The sequence below is a fragment of the Vulpes lagopus genome, chromosome 14, assembly GCF_018345385.1.
Source record: "Vulpes lagopus strain Blue_001 chromosome 14, ASM1834538v1, whole genome shotgun sequence".
Classification (NCBI taxonomy): domain Eukaryota; kingdom Metazoa; phylum Chordata; class Mammalia; order Carnivora; family Canidae; genus Vulpes; species Vulpes lagopus.
In genome coordinates, this window is record NC_054837.1 from 8,495,730 (window position 1) to 8,514,952 (window position 19,223).

General features: G+C 55.2%; 2 protein-coding genes across 4 annotated transcripts in view; one reads left to right on the forward strand and one right to left on the reverse strand.

Moving 5' to 3' along the window:
- The first annotated feature begins 3,622 nt into the window (after positions 1 to 3,622).
- Positions 3,623 to 6,045, forward strand: CLDN5 (claudin 5). Its single transcript, XM_041729540.1, has one exon. It carries the CDS (start codon positions 4,581 to 4,583, stop codon positions 5,433 to 5,435), a length of 855 nt encoding a protein of 284 aa, XP_041585474.1. The 5' UTR covers positions 3,623 to 4,580; the 3' UTR covers positions 5,436 to 6,045.
- A 2,244-nt stretch (positions 6,046 to 8,289) lies between these two features.
- The window catches only part of CDC45 (cell division cycle 45), a 31,736-nt gene continuing 20,802 nt past the window's right edge, over positions 8,290 to 19,223 (reverse strand). For all 3 annotated transcript variants that reach the window (XM_041729017.1, XM_041729018.1, XM_041729016.1), the window contains exons 14-19: positions 16,669 to 16,807; positions 16,485 to 16,568; positions 14,854 to 14,972; positions 12,420 to 12,496; positions 10,290 to 10,356; positions 8,290 to 8,690 (exon numbers count right to left, since the gene is read on the reverse strand). In XM_041729017.1, the coding sequence (XP_041584951.1) occupies positions 10,292 to 10,356; positions 12,420 to 12,496; positions 14,854 to 14,972; positions 16,485 to 16,568; positions 16,669 to 16,807 (484 nt within the window). In that variant the 3' untranslated portion in view covers positions 8,290 to 8,690; positions 10,290 to 10,291. The remainder of the gene's footprint in view (positions 8,691 to 10,289; positions 10,357 to 12,419; positions 12,497 to 14,853; positions 14,973 to 16,484; positions 16,569 to 16,668; positions 16,808 to 19,223) is intronic.

A 19,223-nucleotide genomic window follows, 5' to 3' on the forward strand; every position in this document is an offset into this window, starting at 1 on the left:
TTTCCTGAGGCGACCATTCAAAATACCAAGGTTTACTTTGGTAGTAGTAGTATTTATCATTGAAAAATCATCTTTTATCAAAGTATGTCTTGAGGGATGGTTGCATAATTAATCATCATCGTTACTGTCAATTCAGTATTCACCTTGAGCCAGGGAATGCTGTCCACTAAGTCACTTGACAACCCTTTAATGTAAATCCCATTATCACAATGTCAGAACACATTGCCCTAGTCAGATCCCACCCCTGGGAATGGTGGAGGTAGATTCCATCTTGCCTCTGTCCAGCCCCCAAGACCATCTTCCAGGTAGTTAGAAACAACAGTAGTCATGAATGTGTTTTGTTTTAAGTAAGCTCTATGCCCAATGTGGAGCCCAATGAGGGGCTTGAACCCACAACCCTGAGATCAAGACCTCAGCTGAGACAAGAGTCAGAGGCTTAATTGACTGAGCCACCCAGATGCCCCCATGATGGCATTTTTAACAAAGTGTAGACATGTTTAGCATCTAGAATCACTTTATGATGTTAAGTGGGAAGAGTATAAAATTGTTGCAAAATGCATGCAGAGAAGGAAATCATCAGAGAAGGTTGGGGTTTAGTGAGAGAAGGTGGATAGAAGTAGAGGCCATGGAAGCAGTGCAGGCATGAGGGGTGAGAGGTGGGTGTGGAGTAGAGGGCCACAACTTGCCCCTGAGGGCGCTACTGCTGTCAGCTGACCTCCTCCAGGTGCCCAAAGGGGGCCTGGACTATGCAGAGACCACCATCTGGTACAGTCTATGATGGCATGAGGGGTCTACAGAACCCGAGGTCTCTGTCAACCAGAGCTCCCTGCCCCTCACTCCCCTATACACTGGGAGGTTAGAGCCACAATGTCCTCCAATTTGGACAAAGAGCCAGTGGCATCTGCTCTGAGTTCTGAACTCAGATGAGCCGCAAAGTCAAGGGAGCCAGGGAGGACATCTCAGGAACCCATAGGATATCCAGGAATGGCAGCAGAGGGCCTGGGATTGGTGATAGCCTTCCTTCCAAACTTGCAGTCTCCATAGTGGAGGGCTTTGTTACCAACCAGAAACTGAGACAAAGAAGGGCTAATTCACTAGTCTGAATTGTGAATTCACTGACTGTCAAAGGGTGCTCTGCACATCATCGCAAGCCCCTACCCCCCTCCCAGGCCTCCAGAGCAGTGTCGGTGATCTGGGAATTCACATAGCCTCTGGGAGCACCAAGAAAAGGCACCAGGAGGTGTTCTGTGATCAGAGACTCTACAAACATTGTTGTGCTGGAGGAAAACCTCCTTAACTGTTTCAACACCAAAAGATAGAAGGAACGCTGTTTTTCACTTCCTCTGAAATGAAATTAGCCACTAGGAGCTTCCCAAACCCCAATACCTAGGAATCTGGAGCCTAAATTTAGATTGTCCTTGGAAGGTCACTGGATCACCCTGGCGCAGGGTCAGTCGGCAGCTGCTCAAGATAAACTTGCTTTTCTGCTGACTCAGGTCTTTCCCTCACACAATTAATGAGATCCTGCTGCACTTCCCCTGGGAAAGCAGAACAATAGCTGTAGATGAGCAGGTGGCCTTGGTTGGCGCTGGCCTGGGAGCCCCTCTCCAGAGATTAGGGAGTCCTGGCCCTGCCCAGCCCTAAACCCCTCTGACCTCAGCTGCAGGCCCTCGCCCACTGTCCTGCCCTAGCCTCACCAAGCTCCATCTGCCCCCCTCCACTGTGCCCCCTCCCACCTCTGGACTCTTGCATGGAACTTCTTTCCTGGATCTTGGCTGAACTCTCACCTCCTCAGAGAGGGCCCTGTCGCGCTACCCCACAGCCATGGGCACACCTGAAATGGCCCTACCCAGTTACTGGTTGAGGGCAGGAACTTGCTGGGCGTGTCCTCCACCCAGAGGCAGTGCTCGGTGAGCAGCAGGGGGTCAGGAGACCACCATGAGTGGAAGGAAGGGCAGGTACATCCTCATGCCCCTCCTAGGTCTGGGCTGGGCCTCTCTGCAGTGGTTCTGGTTCCACTGCACGTCTGGGCCATAACGAACACAGTTGTGTTGGGATAGAAATCAGATTGTGATAGGTGGAGACTGAGGCCTTTCCAGCAAGTCCCCAAAATACTATGAAGCTGTCCCCAAAGAGGCAGGGGCTTGCTAGGGCCATCTGCAGCCTGGGGGTGGACCCTGGGATAGGCCCATGGTGGTGGAGAGAGGGGGGAAGGTGGGCAGACATGGGGGAGATCCTTGTGCAGGCTGTAGCTCCAAGCTGGCTAGAGGGGGTGGTCATGGCCAGAGGTCAGCCACGAGTCACAGGAAGCCCCTCGCCAGGGATAGATGCATGGAGATGGCCACTGTGTGGAAGCTCATTCCTGAATACTGATGGGGAAAACCAATAAGTGCACGGACAGTTCCAACTTGGGCCTCCAAGCAAGGCTGGGGGCAGGGGCAGAAAGGCCTCCAAGAGTTGCGATCTCAGCAACACAACTTAGAAGATGAGCAGCCTCCACCTGAGGGAGGCACCGCCGGCAGAAGAGGCCACGGTGAGAGCCAGACCAGCCTGAGGGCCCGGGGAAAGGAGCGCGGAGTGTGCTGCCGCAGTGGCTAGGCCCAGGGAAGGCAGTGCGAGTCATGGTGTGGGTTTCAGGCAGAGCAGGACCCAGGAGAGGGGCCTGCCCTGAGGAGAGCAGTCTGATTGGGCAAGGATGGGGCCCAGCTGGCCTGAGGAGGCTCCAGCAGTCATCCTGGGAAGACAGCAGTGTGGAGCGTAGTGGGGGACCTTGGGCAGGGTCCCTGGACTTGGGGCTGGAGGGAGCAGGACTGGGAGAGTGGGGTGCATGGTACAGCTGAGTTCCCTGGGGTGCACCAGAGGGGGGACCAGCCAGGGAAGTGGAGGGGGAGTAGCCAATGAGTCTGCAGCGGAAGTGGTGAGGCTGCAGTGAGGCGAGGGCTGGGAGGAGCCTGGGGTCTGCAGAGCCCCATCAGATCCGTTGGAGGCGGGTGAGGAAGAAGGTAAAACTTTCTCCCGAACCCCACATTCACACACAGGGCCCAGCAAACTTGCCTCGGGGGCCTCCCCATGCCAGATAAACAGGGTGTCAGCCTTATCTCTGAGCCCTATGAAGAGAGAGAAGGAATCAGGTCCAGGAGGGACAGATTTGTCAAAACTCCTAGGCTGCGGCTGGCCTCCACGGCAGGCCTTCTCTGGAGGGCCCCGTCCAGCACAGCCAAGCATCTTGGACCAGAAGAAAGACCCGGGGTCCCAGCCACTTCAGTCAGACGCAGAGTACAGGCTTTGCTGGAAAAACAAGGGCTGCCGGGAAATGGGGAGGGAGCTGCCAGAAGGGGCTGGTGCCCCCCTGGGGTTCGGGACTGCAGGGTCTGGTGCCCCCACCTGAGTCTCAGGGGGGCCTGGTGTCCATCCCAGTGGGCCTTTCGAGAAACGGCTGGGCCATTGTGCAGAAGAATGCCCGGAAATCCCGAGCCTCCCGCCTCCAGCGAGGATGGGGGCTCTTCCTCCTGGCCAGGAAACTCCAAGTTGGCTTCCGGAGGGTGGCCTGGGGCCTGAGGCCTGGGGTGCCCGGGGTCCCACTGCCACTGGTGGGAGGGCCGCGCACAGCACTTCCGTGTCCCTTTGTGTTTCTGCTCTCTGAGGGCTAGAGTAGGCCCCCAAGCCTGGGGCCAAGGGCTGCTCCTAGGAGGACAGACTGTTGAGTCACTGGAGAACACTGGGGACTTCCCGAAGTGGTGTCGCCGGAGCTGGGGCCTCAAGGATGGGGGATGGGAAGCGTCGCAGGAAGAGGAGCAGCCAGTGCAAAGGTTGGGAGGTCTGGGAAGTCCCGGAGGCAGGGGCAGAGTGAGGGTCTGCAGAGGTGCTGGTGAGCCCCCCCCTTCGCCCCCGCCCCCTTCCAACCTGCTTCCTGTTGGGGCCTCAGGCTGGGCAGTGGCGCTAGGCAGGACCTTGGGCTGGAGGTTTCAGGCCTGCCCGGCCCCTTGGCCTCTGGGAGACAAAGTGCCAGGACTCAGAGGGGAAGCGCGCAGTAAGGGCGCGGAGAAGGGGTCGGGGATGGGATCGGACTCCCGGGAGACAGTCCTGGAGTAACAGGCCGGGCTGTGCCCCGCGAACTCAGAAGAGGCCCAAGAGTCCCTCTCGCAAACCCCCGCGCGACAGTGATGGTCGGGGGTCAGTGATGGGGGCCCGGCAGGCCTTGGCCAGGGAAGAGTGGAGCTGGCCTGGGGGGTTAGGGACCTTCGCGCTCGCTCCGGGTTGCGGCGCGGGCAGCTGGTGCAGTGATGCAGCTCCTGAAGTGGGAGAGCTGGGACACGGGGAGGTGGCCCGCGGAGCGCGCGCCCAGCCACCCCAGGTCAGTCCAGAACGAGCTCTGGACATCTGTGGGTGCACGGCTCGGGGGCGGCGGCCGCGCGGGGAGCGGTCCCGGCGCCCTCCGAGGCCCCCAAGGGCAGGGCTGTCCCTGACTCCGGCTGCCGGGGGCGCCCGTGATTGGCCGAGGGTCGGTGGCCAGCGCGCCGATTGGCTGCTTGGAGACCAGGGGCCGGGCAGGCGGGGTAGATCCGCCCCCGAACCTTCAAATGGGAAGCCCCCCCAGAAGCGCCCGCAGATCCGAGGCTGGGCCAGAGCCGCCGGGGCCGCGGACCGGAGGCGGTGAGCCGAGCGCCCGGGCGCAGAGGCACCAGGGCCCGCTCAGGGCGCCCAGCCGCTCCACCGAGGCACCGCCGCGCCCCGCCCCCAGGCCCGGGGGCCGTCGGGCGCCCGTCTCGCCTCCAGCCATGGGGTCGGCGGCGCTGGAGATCCTCGGCCTGGTGCTGTGCCTGGTGGGCTGGGTGGGCCTGATCCTGGCGTGCGGGCTGCCCATGTGGCAGGTGACCGCCTTCCTGGACCACAACATCGTGACGGCGCAGACCACCTGGAAGGGGCTGTGGATGTCGTGCGTGGTGCAGAGCACGGGGCACATGCAGTGCAAGGTGTACGACTCGGTGCTGGCGCTGAGCACCGAGGTGCAGGCGGCGCGGGCTCTCACCGTGGGCGCCGTGCTGCTGGCGCTCGTCGCGCTCTTCGTGACCCTGGCGGGCGCGCAGTGCACCACCTGCGTGGCCCCCGGGCCGGCCAAGGCGCGCGTGGCCCTGACGGGCGGCGCGCTCTACGCGCTGTGCGGGCTGCTGGCGCTCGTGCCGCTCTGCTGGTTCGCCAACATCGTGGTCCGCGAGTTCTACGACCCGACCGTGCCCATGTCGCAGAAGTACGAGCTGGGCGCGGCGCTGTACATCGGCTGGGCGGCCTCGGCGCTGCTCATGTGCGGCGGCGGCCTCGTGTGCTGCGGCGCCTGGGTGTGCGCCGGCCGCCCCGACTTCAGCTTCCCGGTCAAGTACTCCGCGCCGCGGAGGCCCACGGCCACCGGCGACTACGACAAGAAGAACTACGTCTGAGGGCGCCGGACTCGGCGGGGCCCCCGGCGCCAGCCCCTCTCCCGAGCGGGCCGCCCGGGCCTGGGAGCCCCGCGTGGCTCCCCCCGGAAAGGCGGGCTCTGGGCTGGACGTGGCGCGCTGACCGACGGGGACCCTGCTCGCGGCCTCAGCCCGTCCTCTCCAGGCGCCGCTAGCCGGGCCCTGGGGCCACGCACTTGGAAGGACTTGCCGGTTTCTTTCTCTGTGCGCAGAGCTTGCTCGGATGCGGGCGGGGCGCGTGTCCCTTTGGCTGAGTGGGCAATGGACCGAAATGCGATTCCCTCCCGGACCCTCAAGGTCTTGGATGCCGTCATCCTCCCCAGCGGCTCCTGCTGCCTCCAGCGGGGCAGACGGAGAGCCCAGGGGCCGCAGGCTGGGCTGTCGGAGGGGTGCGTACAGCTGGCCTTTACCCCAGCAGCGGGGCCTGAGCCTAGGCGGACCAAGACTTGGCCTGGACATCCCTGCCTCCCCCAGCAGCTCCCTAGGAGAGGCTTATGGGCGCCAGGTCCTGAGTGTGGAGCTGGGGCCCTGTCCTCCGCTGCAGCTTGTGGGGAGGGTAAGAATTTGCTTAGTAAATGGTTTGAATACCCTCCCACCTGTGTCCTGTCCTCTGTCCAGTCACTGCTCCTGCCCAGCAGCCCCCTTCATCCACCTGCCCACCAACTGCTCACCGAAAGGCTTTTTCCGAGACCTCCCAGGGCTGCCCCTGGGATCCAGAAGATCCATTGCCTTATCCCTGGTCCTTCCTGCCACCCAGTCGCCTTGCTGCTGGGTGGGAAACACACAGCTACAGTTTGCGGCAACCCAGGAAGGTGAGATCTGCAGAGCCTGGGGCCAGAGGATGATGCAGATCCGAGGAGAGGATGCAGGTTGGAAATCCACCTCCCCCTCCCAAGCCCCCCAGCCAGTACCCAGACTGTGGGGTGTTCAGATGCAGGAAGTGGTAAGCGAAGGCTGCCAGGCTGCCGGCTTTGAGAAGAGGCTGGGCTCCATGCACCACAGTTTGGGTGTTTTCCACCTGCCCTCTCGGGGCTTGCCTGCGCATCGCGGCAAATGGCCAAACATCTGGGACCTTCCAGCCACCAGTGCAGCAGGAACAGGAGCAAATCCACGATGTGTGCTGGGCTCCAGCAGACCTAGTGGCAGGTCCACAAGCATGTGGCTATGGGAAGGAGGCACTTGTGCAGGTTGCCTAGAGTACCCGGGCTGGGCTCCAGCACCTTGGTCCTGGCTCTGTTTCCAGTCTCAGCACAGCTCAGTGCAGGGCTTGTGCTCATCTTGCTGGCCTGGCGGCCAGCCCAGACTTGTGCTGACTATTAGCACCTCTGTGCCAGCCCCTGCTGGAAGCACCCTGTGTAACCTTCCTCCTATGAGGGCTCCCTGGGAGCCAGTGCTGGCCTGGGCCAGGAACCTGGGGGCTGGGGGTCACAGAACAGAGCACACCAGAGCTATCTGTTACAGTCACTGAGGGTTCATTGCTTCCAGCCCCATTCTAGGCACTCCAAATTAATGCAGTTTTACTTTCTGCCAAAAGCCAGGAGTAAAGACAGCAATGGGTGGAGGTGGGGCCTATAGGGAGGAGCTGCAAGCCCAGCCAGCAGGGCTTGGCATCTGCCCCCAAACCTGGCCTTGGGGGCCCTGTCCAGAAATGCTTGGGCCAAATCCAATGGCAAGCAGTCTCCCAGGCCTGGTCAGGCTCCCCGCTGTGAGGAAGGGGAAGAACCTAAGGACGGCTGCAATGAACATTGCCCTGAATCCCAAGAGTTGGACTTTGAGAGACCAAACTATTCAGTAGCCTGATCTCCTTGCAGTGGGATGAGCTGCAGCGGGATGGGTCCCATGGCACAGAAGTCCTCGGCAGCCCCCCTTGGGTCTGGGCAGCAGGGACCACAAATAGCCCTCAAGTGCAAGAGTGTGTGATCCAGGGGCCAGCCAGGCTGGTGTTTGGCCAGGTGTACAGACCCAAGCCTATATCCCACATGAGTCCAGAACTCTCAGATTCCTTTGGGTCCTCTGGGCCCTAAGCATCAGCAAGATTCCAAAGGAATTAATGGTGCAGTCGCAATAATGCAAATGGTCAAGGTGGGCAGCTTATGGGCCCTGGGGATAGGGATGCTGCTGCCTGACTCCTGCTGGGATGGCTAGGGGCACACTCCATTTGCCAGAGGTCAGGCAAGAGGAGCTAGCCTCCAATGCAGCCAACCCCACTGTGCCCACTAGCCCTTCCCAATGGCCACCCTGAGACCTGGCCCCACCCACCTCTGTCCTCAGTTCCAGGCCACTGTTTCTGGACTCTTTACCAGCCTAAAGCCTACCCAAACCACTCTGCTTCCTCCTGCCCAAAGCCCCAGGCGCCACACCCAGGAGGCTGTGTCGCTCCAGCCTGCTTGCTTCCCTGGCACCCTTACTCCAGGCAGAGCAGCCGAATGGCCTTGAGCACTTATGTGAACAGCTGTCTCCTCCCCAAAGGGCAGGAATGGCATCCTCCTCACCTCTAGATCCCCTCAACCCTCACAGGGGCTCTGGGGACATCTGGAAGAGTGAGGCCAGGTGATTGCACAGCTCCTCTGAGAACGCTTGCTGTTCTGCACACTTTGAAAGCTGCCAAGGTTCTCTCTAGCTTGAACCTTTTGTGACCAGGATGCCGGTGAAGCCATCTCTGTCTGGGGCCCCTTAGCCAGCCCCACCCTTCCTGGGTCGGGACTTTGCCTTTGCTATCTGTCCAACTCTCCCAGCAGCCTGGGGGTGCTGTGTGCCTGTGGGGGTAGGGGTATATGGGGATAGGAGGTACAGGAGGGTGAGGCTGGGGAGAGGGGGGCCTGGGAGGGAGGAACAATCAAAAAGGTGGGCTCGAGATGCTGCCCAGGCCAGGCAGATGGGAAGAAGTGGCGGGAAGGCAGGGCCAGGTCCCAGCGGGCAACACTGGGCAGTGGTCGGCACAGAGCCATGCAGAGATCCAGGTGCTGAGGTGCCCAACCTCCACCCGCTGCTCTCCAGGGAGCTGGGAGGCCACCCCCCACGCTTATTTACTGCTGGGCCTCAAGGCCACCCAGGGCACAGGAAAAGGTTCCTCTGTACCCACAGAAAGCTCAGGGCAAAACCAAGTGCTGACACTATGACCACAACCAAGACCGAGGGACCTTGTCTAAAATATTTTATTCCATAAAAACCAGTTAATATTCAATAAAACCCAGTTAATATAAATAAGGAGGAGGTCATGTCTGCGGAGATCAAACTCTAGAGAAGAAAGAAAGAAAAGTAAATTTCAACAATTCTGATGTCTCTCTGAATTAAGCAAACAAACTGCCCAGGCCTTCCTTCTGGCACGCAGGGCTTGCTTCTGAGTAGCCCCCACCACTAACAAGGCAGAGCAGTGCTGGACGTGAGTGGAGAGCCACTGCAGAACCAGAGTGCCCACTGGCTGGGTCCAGGTTGTCGTTTGCTGGAGAACCCTCCATGGGGCCTCACAGCCCTCCACCACCATGTCACCTCAGAGACCCTGCCTCAGCCCCGAGGGGACCTCACAGGGCTTCTCCCCTACAGTGCTCCTCCCCCGCCCAGCTGGTCCACCCTGCACTGTCTTGCTGGCAGGACAGTCACACTGGTGTCATCACTGATCAGGCCGCAGGGGAGGGCTTATGGCCCACATACCGGCCCCCTGCTGAGAACTCCCACTTGTAACCTTTGATTTGGGTCCCACACTTATACCCTGCCCCCATCCTAAGGCTCAGTATTCACTGCCCAAGGGGTGTCAGCTCAGTTTCAGTTGAGGAAACAGTCCCAGCTTTGTGAGGTACCCAACAGATCTTGCTGAGGACCCAGAGGGTCTGAGCCCAGAGCCTCTCCCCAACATGAACCCTATAAGTCTTTGCCTCCCCTGAAAGAGGGACTGTGGGTCCCTGAGGTCCCCTATACCATTCTCAGCAAAGCCCACTGAGGCCCTGACAGGGGAAGGGCACCTGGCCCCAGCCAGCTTCCAGCTTACTCTGGATGGTAGGGGACGGGGAGGACACTAGGCTGGCACGAAGGGACCCTCTATGTCAGAGCCTTGGCAGGGCCTGTCTGCCTCAGCAGTGGTTTCAGCCCAGGGCTCAAGGAGATGCGTATGGGGCATCCACTGTGTGGGGGGCCTCGGGCTGAGAAGTGGACACCAGGTACAGAACGGGCCCCCGGCCCATTTGCTGAGGGGCCCTTCAAGAAAGAGATGGTGTACGTGGCACTGGGATCAGCTCTGGCTGGTGAGCATCACTGTAGACCTCACCCCCATGCAAGGCCCACAGAGACAACATTTTATAGTTATCTGCTGAGTGGCTGCCAACAGCTTTGTCTTCTCCTAAGTCAGGCACAGGAGCCTAGATAGAAGCCTCTGTAATTCTCTAGCCCTGGGCCTGGTATAAGGCTGCAAAGGGTGACAAGGCTCCAGGTGGCCCCCAAGGGTCGCCCTCTTTCCCAGCAGTGCCAGGAGGCCTGTATGTCACTCACTGATGCCCAGCCCACAGCATGGTCAAGAGAGGGTCAATGCCAGCTCTTGCTGAAGGGGTCCCAGGAGCTTAATGAAATTAGCTCCTTCAAAAATGCCCCAATTGTGGCTCTGCCGCCAGCCCAGGGACAGACGCCCCTGGGAAAAATGTGTTGGCCCCAAATCTCCTCAGGAACCCTGCTTGGGTCTGAAATGGAAGTAGAAGCCTTGGTTTGAGGACAGAAAAAGCAGGGAACTCAAAGCAGGGAATGAGAGGCCCTCTTTACCCCTCAGGGTAGGCTTTACGGCAGCACCCCCCCCCCCCCAAAGTACCCCACTAGAACTCTCCAGCTCCCCACCCCTCCCCCACATCTCACCATCAGGACAGGAGGGAAACAAGAGCATCCAGAAACTTGCTCCGATCCTCTGCTTTCAGTTCAATTACTGAGGTAATGAAAGAAAAACATCTTGTGAGGTGGAGGAGTGTGGCCCTGAGTGAGGCACGGTAGGAAAAACAGGTCAGAGTGTATTAACTCCCTCTTCCCGGTCATCTAAGATGGGAACCACCCTTTAGCACATTCCAAAATGTATTCAGCCCCTTAATGGCCTGGAATATTCTAAATTCAGAGCTTGTTTCTCTGTCCCTCTGTATTTAATCCTCAGGAACTGCTGGCTGCCCTGTTAGTGAGGCTGGCTGGGGTTACAGCCTGTGGGGGACCCTCCGGGCTGCTAGGGAACCAGCAGTGACCGCCAATGGAGAGAACACAGGGATGTGGCGGTTTGGAACAGATCCGGGCAGAGAAAGGCCTTCCCACTCTGCTGGACACGGAGCCATGCCCCAAGGTGGGTTACAGGAGGCCCTGAGGCCTCCTGGAGGCTAGCCTGCAGTCTTACGCTGCCAGTCTCTCTGATTCAGTGTCCTCTTCTACAGAAGGGAGGCACAATGTGAGCTGCCCCCATTTCTGGGGGCCATCAGGCTCAGATAAGCATGTGGGCCCTCATCAAACAGGGCAAAACAGGCCAGCCTGGTCCTATGAGCCATCTGTGCCACAGGCCATGGCTCCAGAAACCCTGGGACCAGCCTATCCATGTGGGTGCTGGCCTGACTCCCTCTGCTGCACATCCCTCCTCCCCCAGCTCTCCACCCACATGGGAAGCCAAGCAGCTTCCAGCCCACAAATCCTCCCTTGTGAGAAGCTGGGACATCCTGCAGGCCGGCCAGCACCAACCTCTCCCACATCTTGGACATGAAATAGGAATGGGAGTGAACCCACCCAACACAGAATTGCAGCCTGAGTGGGCCTGGTATGGAGTAGCTCTAGACACCAAGGCAGCTGGGGCAAACACTGGGTCTCTGGGACTGTTTGTAACAAATCAGCTGATGGCGATGCAAGAAACTGTCCTTTCTGACAGATGGGGGTTATGGGCTGAAGTATACTGTCCCCAAATTCATGTGTGGAAGGCCCAACCCCGGGCACCTCAGATAGAATGTGTTGTATTTGGAGATGGGGCTTTTGAAGATGTTTTTAGGTTACATAAAATCACATGGGTGGGCCCTAATCCAATCTGACTGGGGTCCTCATAAGAAGAGGTTAGGACACAGACACAGAGGGATGACCATGTGAGAACAGAGCCAGGAGATGGCCATCTGTAAGCCAAGGAGAGAAGCCTCAGAAGAAACCGACCCCATGGACACCTTGATCTCGGACTTCAGTCTCCGGAACTGTGAGGTACATTTCTGTTGTTTAAGGCCCTCGCCTATGGTATGTTGTTAGGGCAGCCCAAGCACACTAACCAAAGCAGTGAGGGGTCACTACGTCCATTTTACTTAAAAATCTATCAGCAAGAATAAAAAGCAAATATGGCGGAACGTGAACCATGTTCCACACTGGCCTATGGAGAAGCTGTTGGGTGTTGCGGGGAGCACTGACCAGTCTACAAAGCCACCTGGACTGGTTCTTCCGTTCCCTGGGCTCATGCAACATCAGGGTGGGGCTAATGCCCAGGCCAGTACTCAGGACCATGTGGCAGCCCTCAGGTGGGACTCTGCACGACAGCAGACAGGAGCTGCTGGCCTGTGGTGGTGGCCAGCATAGCCTTGGAGGCGGTGCCCTCAGGCTGCTGCTGGCCCTGCTGTTTCCACACCCACAGGAGGGGCAGGTGACCCTGGCAAGGTGAGGCTGGCCCAGGAGGCTCTAGTGGCCAGTCCTCCAGACTCCAGACTCCTTGGTGAAATGGTCTCAAGGGCTGGACTGTAAGGCTGAAGCCAGGCCTAGGGCTTTATGGGGAACACCCATTCCCTCTCTGCCCTGGGAGCCCATCGAGGCCCAGAGAGGAGCGCAGACCTTGGGCATCCTAGAGCTCCCTGAGCCGCCTGGAGTAGCCAGGCCCAGGGCTGGCTCCAGGAAAGTGAGAGGGCTGTTGACAAGGTATTCCTGGCGATGTCAGCTTCCTTGGTTCAAAGCCAGCACTGAACTTAAAAGGGCCCCAGTGCAGCAGACTCTTACCTGAGAGGTCGAAATGGTTGTGTAGTGTCCGGGAGTTGGTGCCTTCCGCTGCCTTCTCAAATGCCCGCCCAAAAAAGCTGTGGACACATAAGAGCATGTTGGGGGCCCATCCACTGTAATGGATCTTCCTAAGGCCCCGGGACAGACATTGGAGTTAGCCCAGACTCCTCCCTGGCCACCAGTTCTGCCTATTGGCATTCGTACCCCTTCCTGGGCCAGTCTTCTGAGGCCTTACCCCCACTCACTGGACAGTCACCATCTCTCACTGCTGCTCCCACCTGCATCCAGCTGAACCTTTCTCAGCCCTCAAGGCACAAGTGTCCCTGGGCTCCTCCCACGGTGCCCTAACTGCAGCCTCCCTCATACCTGGCACTGTGCTGACAGCTGGGACAGGAGAGGCAGAGGCTCAATGGGAACCATGTTGGCATGGGGGGGCCTCAGATGAGACTGAGTCACATACAGCAGGGTGGGGAATGGGAGGAGCCTGTAGGGCTGGGTGCAGTGTGCCACTGTAACTCAGTGGGGGGCAGGAGTATGCCAGGGTACAGCCCAGTTGGGGCTGTTGAGGGCAAGGTGTGGGGCAGAGGGATGGCCAGGAGCTCGTATCCACCCCTTGGGCTCAGGGTTGCAGCAGGTAGTGAGGCTGACAGTGGAGGGAGAACATCCTGGGAAAGGGACTCTTGGGCTGATTATAGTCAGGGAGAACAGGCAAAGGAGGGGCATGTGCTTCAGGCCTCCACATTAACTCTCACAGAGACTGTGCACACCAGTCAGAGCTAACCACAAACCAGCACAGTCACATATAGCAACAGATCGATGGCCACAATGAGGACGCAAGTGGCTGTGGTGGTCCACGGGGGAAGTGCTTGTTGGCTGCCTTGGGAACCCAAGCCCAGGAGCTCCTGGCCAGCTCCACCCCATGTGACTACGAATCCAAGATCCACAGCATGGCTTTGGAAAGCAGCCCAGCAACATGGAAGCACTTGTCTTAAAAAAGTCCATTGTCTCTCTCAACTTGCTACTAAATGGCCTTTGCAGACACAGAAGGAGGTCAAAGCTCACAAGAGCAGAGCTAGGATTGATCCAGATCCAAGATCATGTCTTCCATGGCAGAGGCCACTAAGAGCTAATTGGGAAAGCTGAAGGGCGCAGGATACCGAGTGGTCCATGGCTCCTGAGCTTCCCCACCAGAGAGCTGTGTGGGGGTGTCTTGCTCCCGGCTGTCAGTACCTCACCAAGGTTACTTCTTGGGATGTGCTGGGGAGCACTGACTCTGCCAGAGAGGCAAAGACACCCAAGGACGGTGACATGTGGCCCCTGGGATTTGTCCCAGGGCTCTCTGGCCATGCAGAGCAAGAAGGGAGCAGCAGAGAGAACCGGGGACCCCCTCAAGGCCCCGCCTGCTGGGCCGACACCAGGTGTGGAGTGGGTGGGAGAAAACCTGACCTTGCTCTAGGAGGAGAGTGAGAACTCAGATCAGCAGATGCAAGGAAAACACTTAGAACACGGTGAGAGAAGCTTCTCAAAAGCACAAAAAGATGAGCCTGTGCATTCACAAACCCACTAATACATTGCTTATAACAACAAAAAGCTGAAAATAACCTAAACGTCCAATAAGAGATGACAAGTAAATTGTCATCCATTTAACAGGCTTCCTACCATTCAAAGTCACTTTCGTAAAAATATGCACAAAGGGCTGATGCGGGTGGAGCTGGACCTTCTACCTGTTGTCCAAACCATGGAGGCACAGGTGAGCTCTGCTTCGGGAGTGGTAGCAAGCTCAGGCAGGCAGGCAGTCTGGGTGTGCACATCCCCGCCCATACCTAGTGAACAGTTTCTTGTATGTTAGCTCTTGTAACTGAACTTTTAAATGTTTGGCAAATGCCTGAATTTGGGGTTCAGTGAGCAGTGAATTTGACTCACAGAGGTGGGGGTGGGGATGGGAGATACTGTCTGGCTCTGCTCAAAGGTTAGTGTGAGGCCCAAATAAGATGGTGAATGATCATTCATGAGGGTTTTGAAGGCATCACACAGAGCTGGTCTTGAGGAACTTCGCATGTAAAGCCTAATTTCTGGAGTGGGTGACCTGAGGTTCCCATCCAAGGCCACACAGAGCCAGGGCACCTAATCACACCCCCGTGTAGGTGTGAGCCTATCCTGGGTGGGTCTGACGGTCCTGCTGGGGGAGTCAGACACTCTTGCCTGGGAGGCCTTCAACAAACTAAAAGCATTTAAAAGTCCAGTCAAGTGGTAAGGCAGAAGATCAATGGTTAACCTGCAGCCCACATATTTAAGTCCTCAAAGTCTTGCCACATGGTGGAAAAGGCTATCTTTGATGTGGCATTAAAGGTAAAGATATCCAATTCAGCAGAGTCCATAGGCCAATGACACCCCCAGGGCTCCCAACTCCCAGGAGATGCAGAACCTAGCTCACTTCTTTCTGTCTGAGCTGTCAGTCTCTGGAGGGATGCCCACCACAGTCACTGTGCCCTGCTCCACACTCAGGGGTGCAGCCATCACCAAGGGCAGCAGCTTGCAGCGCCGGTTCTTCGTCTGTGAAGGGAAAGTGCACCCTTAGTCATGGTCTCGTGGGGTGAGTGCACCATTCAGTGCCTAGGAGCCCTAATAGGGCTAGCCACCCACTCCCCAAAAGCCTCCAGGGGCTTCCTTTCATCAGAGATGCTCAAATCTCCAGCTGCCCTCCCAGGCTGTGACACCCTATTCCCAGCCTTCTTCTGTACCAATGTCTCTTGGCTGTTCCTTCCTTCAATTCCTTTAGATTCTTGGCAGTTGTCACCTCCTCCAGGACCTCCTCAACCAACCCCTCTCTCATCCTGCTTCAGTTTGTTCTATAGTGTGTGCTACCATCTGACGCTATAAATAATCTTTTCACATCTGTCCGTTTTACCCACATGCATACTCCCTCAACATGGAGACTCAATTATTTCCTTCATAGATGTATCCATTGTATCTCCATCCTACAACAAAGGTGACCAACTATCCTGGTTTGTCCAGGACTAAAGGGCATTCGAGAACATGAACCAGGATAGTTGGTCACCTTATGACATAAGAGCCTGGCTGGTGGTGATTGCTTAAGAAATGTCTGAGGGGTGGCTCAATTGGCTAAGCATCTGCCTTCGGATCCCTGCTCAGCAGAGAGCCTGCTTATTCCTCTCCTTCTACCCTGCCCCCCTCATGGTCTTTCTCTCTCTCTCCCCTAAATAAACAAATAAATAAAATCTAAAAAAAAAAAAAAAGAAAGAAAAGAAATGTCTGATAAATGATGGGTCCTGTGAAAAAATTCACCGATCTTACAGATGAGGAAACTGAGGCTTAGAGGTCAAATAATTGACCTCCCATCACACAACTGGTAAATGAGGAGGCTGAGATTTGAATGGAGCCTAGAAGACTTTTGTCCCTAGTCCACCTTTTGTCATTATTTGATTGCCTTCACATAATCCTCAATCATTTCATAGGTCAGTTCAGCAGTTTGAGATAATGTCAACCTCCTATTAAGCATTTTGTTTAAAGTAGTTCCCAGTGTAAATCTTCATCCAGGAAGCAGAGTAAGACTTTGATTGTTGAAATATGCAGGATCCTCCCTTTTGTGATCATACCCAGTGGGAAGCCTGATGTTAGTTGGGTAGGGGGGTTGTCCCAGCCAGGCAAAGAAGAATGTCAGGCCATACAGAAGATGGAACCATACATGGAAAAGGGAAAGCCAGCTCAGAAAACAAGCTTTTGCTGTGAAGCAAGTCTGTGCTACAATTAACTTCATTTTCCCTTGATCTGCCATAGCTGAACACAAGCCCTAGCCCCACGTACTCCATAAGGTGCCTTCCTACTTGTCCAAGTGACCAGGATGGCCAAGTGATGAAATCAGAGCTTATAGGAACTGAGATTCCCAAGGGTCAGCTAAGGAAAACACAGCTCAGAAAAAGTGAGCTTTTCCTAGACCCCATTGCTGGTACACAACTACCAGTACCCCATGGCCAGCCTCTCATGCCCAGTCCTAGCTCTTCTCTGAGGCTCTACCTTCTGGCACCCACCCACCCAGTTCCTCACCGAAAAAACGAAGGACTTGAGCAGGTGTCTGCTAAGCAGGCTCAGGGACGCTGGCTTGGAAAACAGCACAATGTCCGGAGTGCCCTGTAGGGGAGGACATAGAGATAGTCAGAGGGGTATGTTGGCAGGCATGGCCTGGTACCCATCTGTTCATGGGAACCCATCTGTCCATGGGAAGGCTGACCTCCATGAGGGAGCAGTAGAGGAAGGGCCCCTGGGAGATGACAAGGTTGGTGCAGAGGCAGCTGGCAATCGTCTGCTGTGTGGCTCGCAGCTGTTTCTTGGCGAGTTCCAGGCCATGGTAGAGCTTGTCCAGGTTACTCCTGTAACAGGGCAGACACACAACTTCAGCACAGTCACAAATAGAACCTTTGGTTCCTGGGAGGGTATGTGGGTATGAGTTTTATTCTTTTCTTCCTGAGTTCCCTTTCAAATAAAAGGAAGGATTAGGGGTGCCCGGGTGGCTCATTTGAGTAAGCATCTAGACTCTTGGTTTTGGCTTAGGTCATGATCTCAGGGTTGTGAGATCGAGTCCCACATCAGGATCCATGATGGGCATGAAACCTACTTAAGATTCTCTCTCTCTCTCTCTACCCCTCTGCACAACCCCCTGCTCATGCTCTCTCTCTCAAAAGAAAAAGAAAGACAGACAGAAAGGATTAAAACATGTATAAATTCGCAGTGACCAATATGAGAGGTGAGAGGGGGTACTGGCATCAGAAGACAGGAGACTGAAAGCCAAGAGGGAAGACACTGCCCAGCAGGTCCTGGAAAGTGCCCAGAGGGCTCTGACAGAGGAGTGGAAAGGGCAAGGGCAAAAGGGAGGATATAAGGGACCCTAACATTCGATGGATGGATTTTTATCCGCCCACCTCCACCCCAGAAAGGAGCATTCTCCTCTAAATACATTAAAATGAACTCTATGGAGAAGAGCACCCAGAAGTTAAGAGTCCCAAAGTGTTATATTGGCTCCCCACCCACCAAGAGAGAAGCAATGCCTTCTAGCCAGTAGGCTACACCCAGAGACCTAAGGCCTCAAGAGGCTTCCACAGCCCCTGTCTTGAATGTGAGTACCACCAGATATTTAAGAAATGCCTCCCCTGAAAAAAATGACCCTAGATGAAGCAGAGATAATTTGGAGAACAAAATAAAACTTAAAATGAACTCTAATTAATATCTTCAAAGAGATCTGGGGAACTAAGACATTCATAAACCATTAACAGGATGCCATGAAAAAGGGACAATCAGAAACTGGAAGTGTTTGTGAAAAGTAAAGTGACCGCAAAAAATTTAAAAATTCACTCAAAGACTACAGGATAAAGAAGCTTCCTTCACATTGATAACAAGACAGACGTGGAAAACATAAGTCAAAATCAGAGACAGAGTATTGTTCTAGGAAACCAGGAGAAAACAAAAAACGCTGATGTATGTGTGGAAGAAATAATAAAGAAATAGTACAAAAGCATTCCCAAGCTGGAAAATCTGTGGCTTTGGATTAAAAGGGCTCACCTGAGAACCCAGTACAACCTATGAAGCAAGATTCACCCGAGACATATCATTATGAAATCACAAAACACTAAAAAGAAAAGAAAAAATCCTACAAGCTTCTTTAGGTGGGATGGGTATGCATTTACAAAGAAATAAGAACCAAGATGGCTCAGATTTCAATTAGTACAACTTGCTGCTAGAAGGCAGGATAGACATACCAGTTGATAGAACATTAATTGAGAATCTGGAAATAAATTCCCACATTTATGGGATCCCTGGGTGGCGCAGCGGTTTGGCGCCTGCCTTTGGCCCAGGGCGCGATCCTGGAGACCCGGGATCGAGTCCCACGTCAGGCTCCCGGTGCATGGAGCCTGCTTCTCCCTCTGCCTATGTCTCTGCCTCTCTCTCTCTCTCTCTCTGTATGACTACATAAATAAATAATAAAAAAAAAAAAAAAAAAAAAAAAAATTCCCACATTTATGATTTTCAACACAGGCACCAAAATGATTCTGCAGGGGAAAGAAGTCTTTTCAACAGATGATGTTAGAACAATTTGGATGTCCAAAGGAATTAAGTTGAACCCTTGCACCAGACATAAAATTTTACCTCAAACGAATCATACATCTAATGTAAAGGCCCAAACTATAAAATTCTTAAATGGCTTTTTAGATATGACACATCAAAACCATAAGAAACAAGAATAAAGATAAACTGGACATTGATAATTGAGATTAAAAATTTGGACTTCAAATTCAAACTCTCATACGCTGATGATGGGAATGTAAAACGATGCAGTCACTTTGGAAAACAGTCTAGCCATTATTCAAAAAGTCAAACAGGGATCCCTGGGTGGCGCAGCGGGATCCCTGGGTGGCCCAACGGTTTAGCGCCTGCCTTTGGCCCAGGGCGTGATCCTGGAAACCCGGGATCAAATCCCACGTCGGGCTCCCAGTGCATGGAGCCTGCATCTCCCTCTGCCTGTGTCTCTGGCTCTCTCTCTCTCTTTCTCTCTGTGTGACTATCATAAATAAATAAAAATTAAAAAAAAAAAAAAGTCAAACAGACTTATCATATAACCCAGCAATTCTACTGTACCCAAGAGCAACGAATGTATCCACACAATGTATCCATGTGTACTTATGGTGGCATATTCATAACAGTCAAAAGGTAGAAACTACCAAATCAACTGTCAACTACCTGTCAACTGATTAATGGATGAATAAAATATGGGATGTCCAAACAATCTTACTT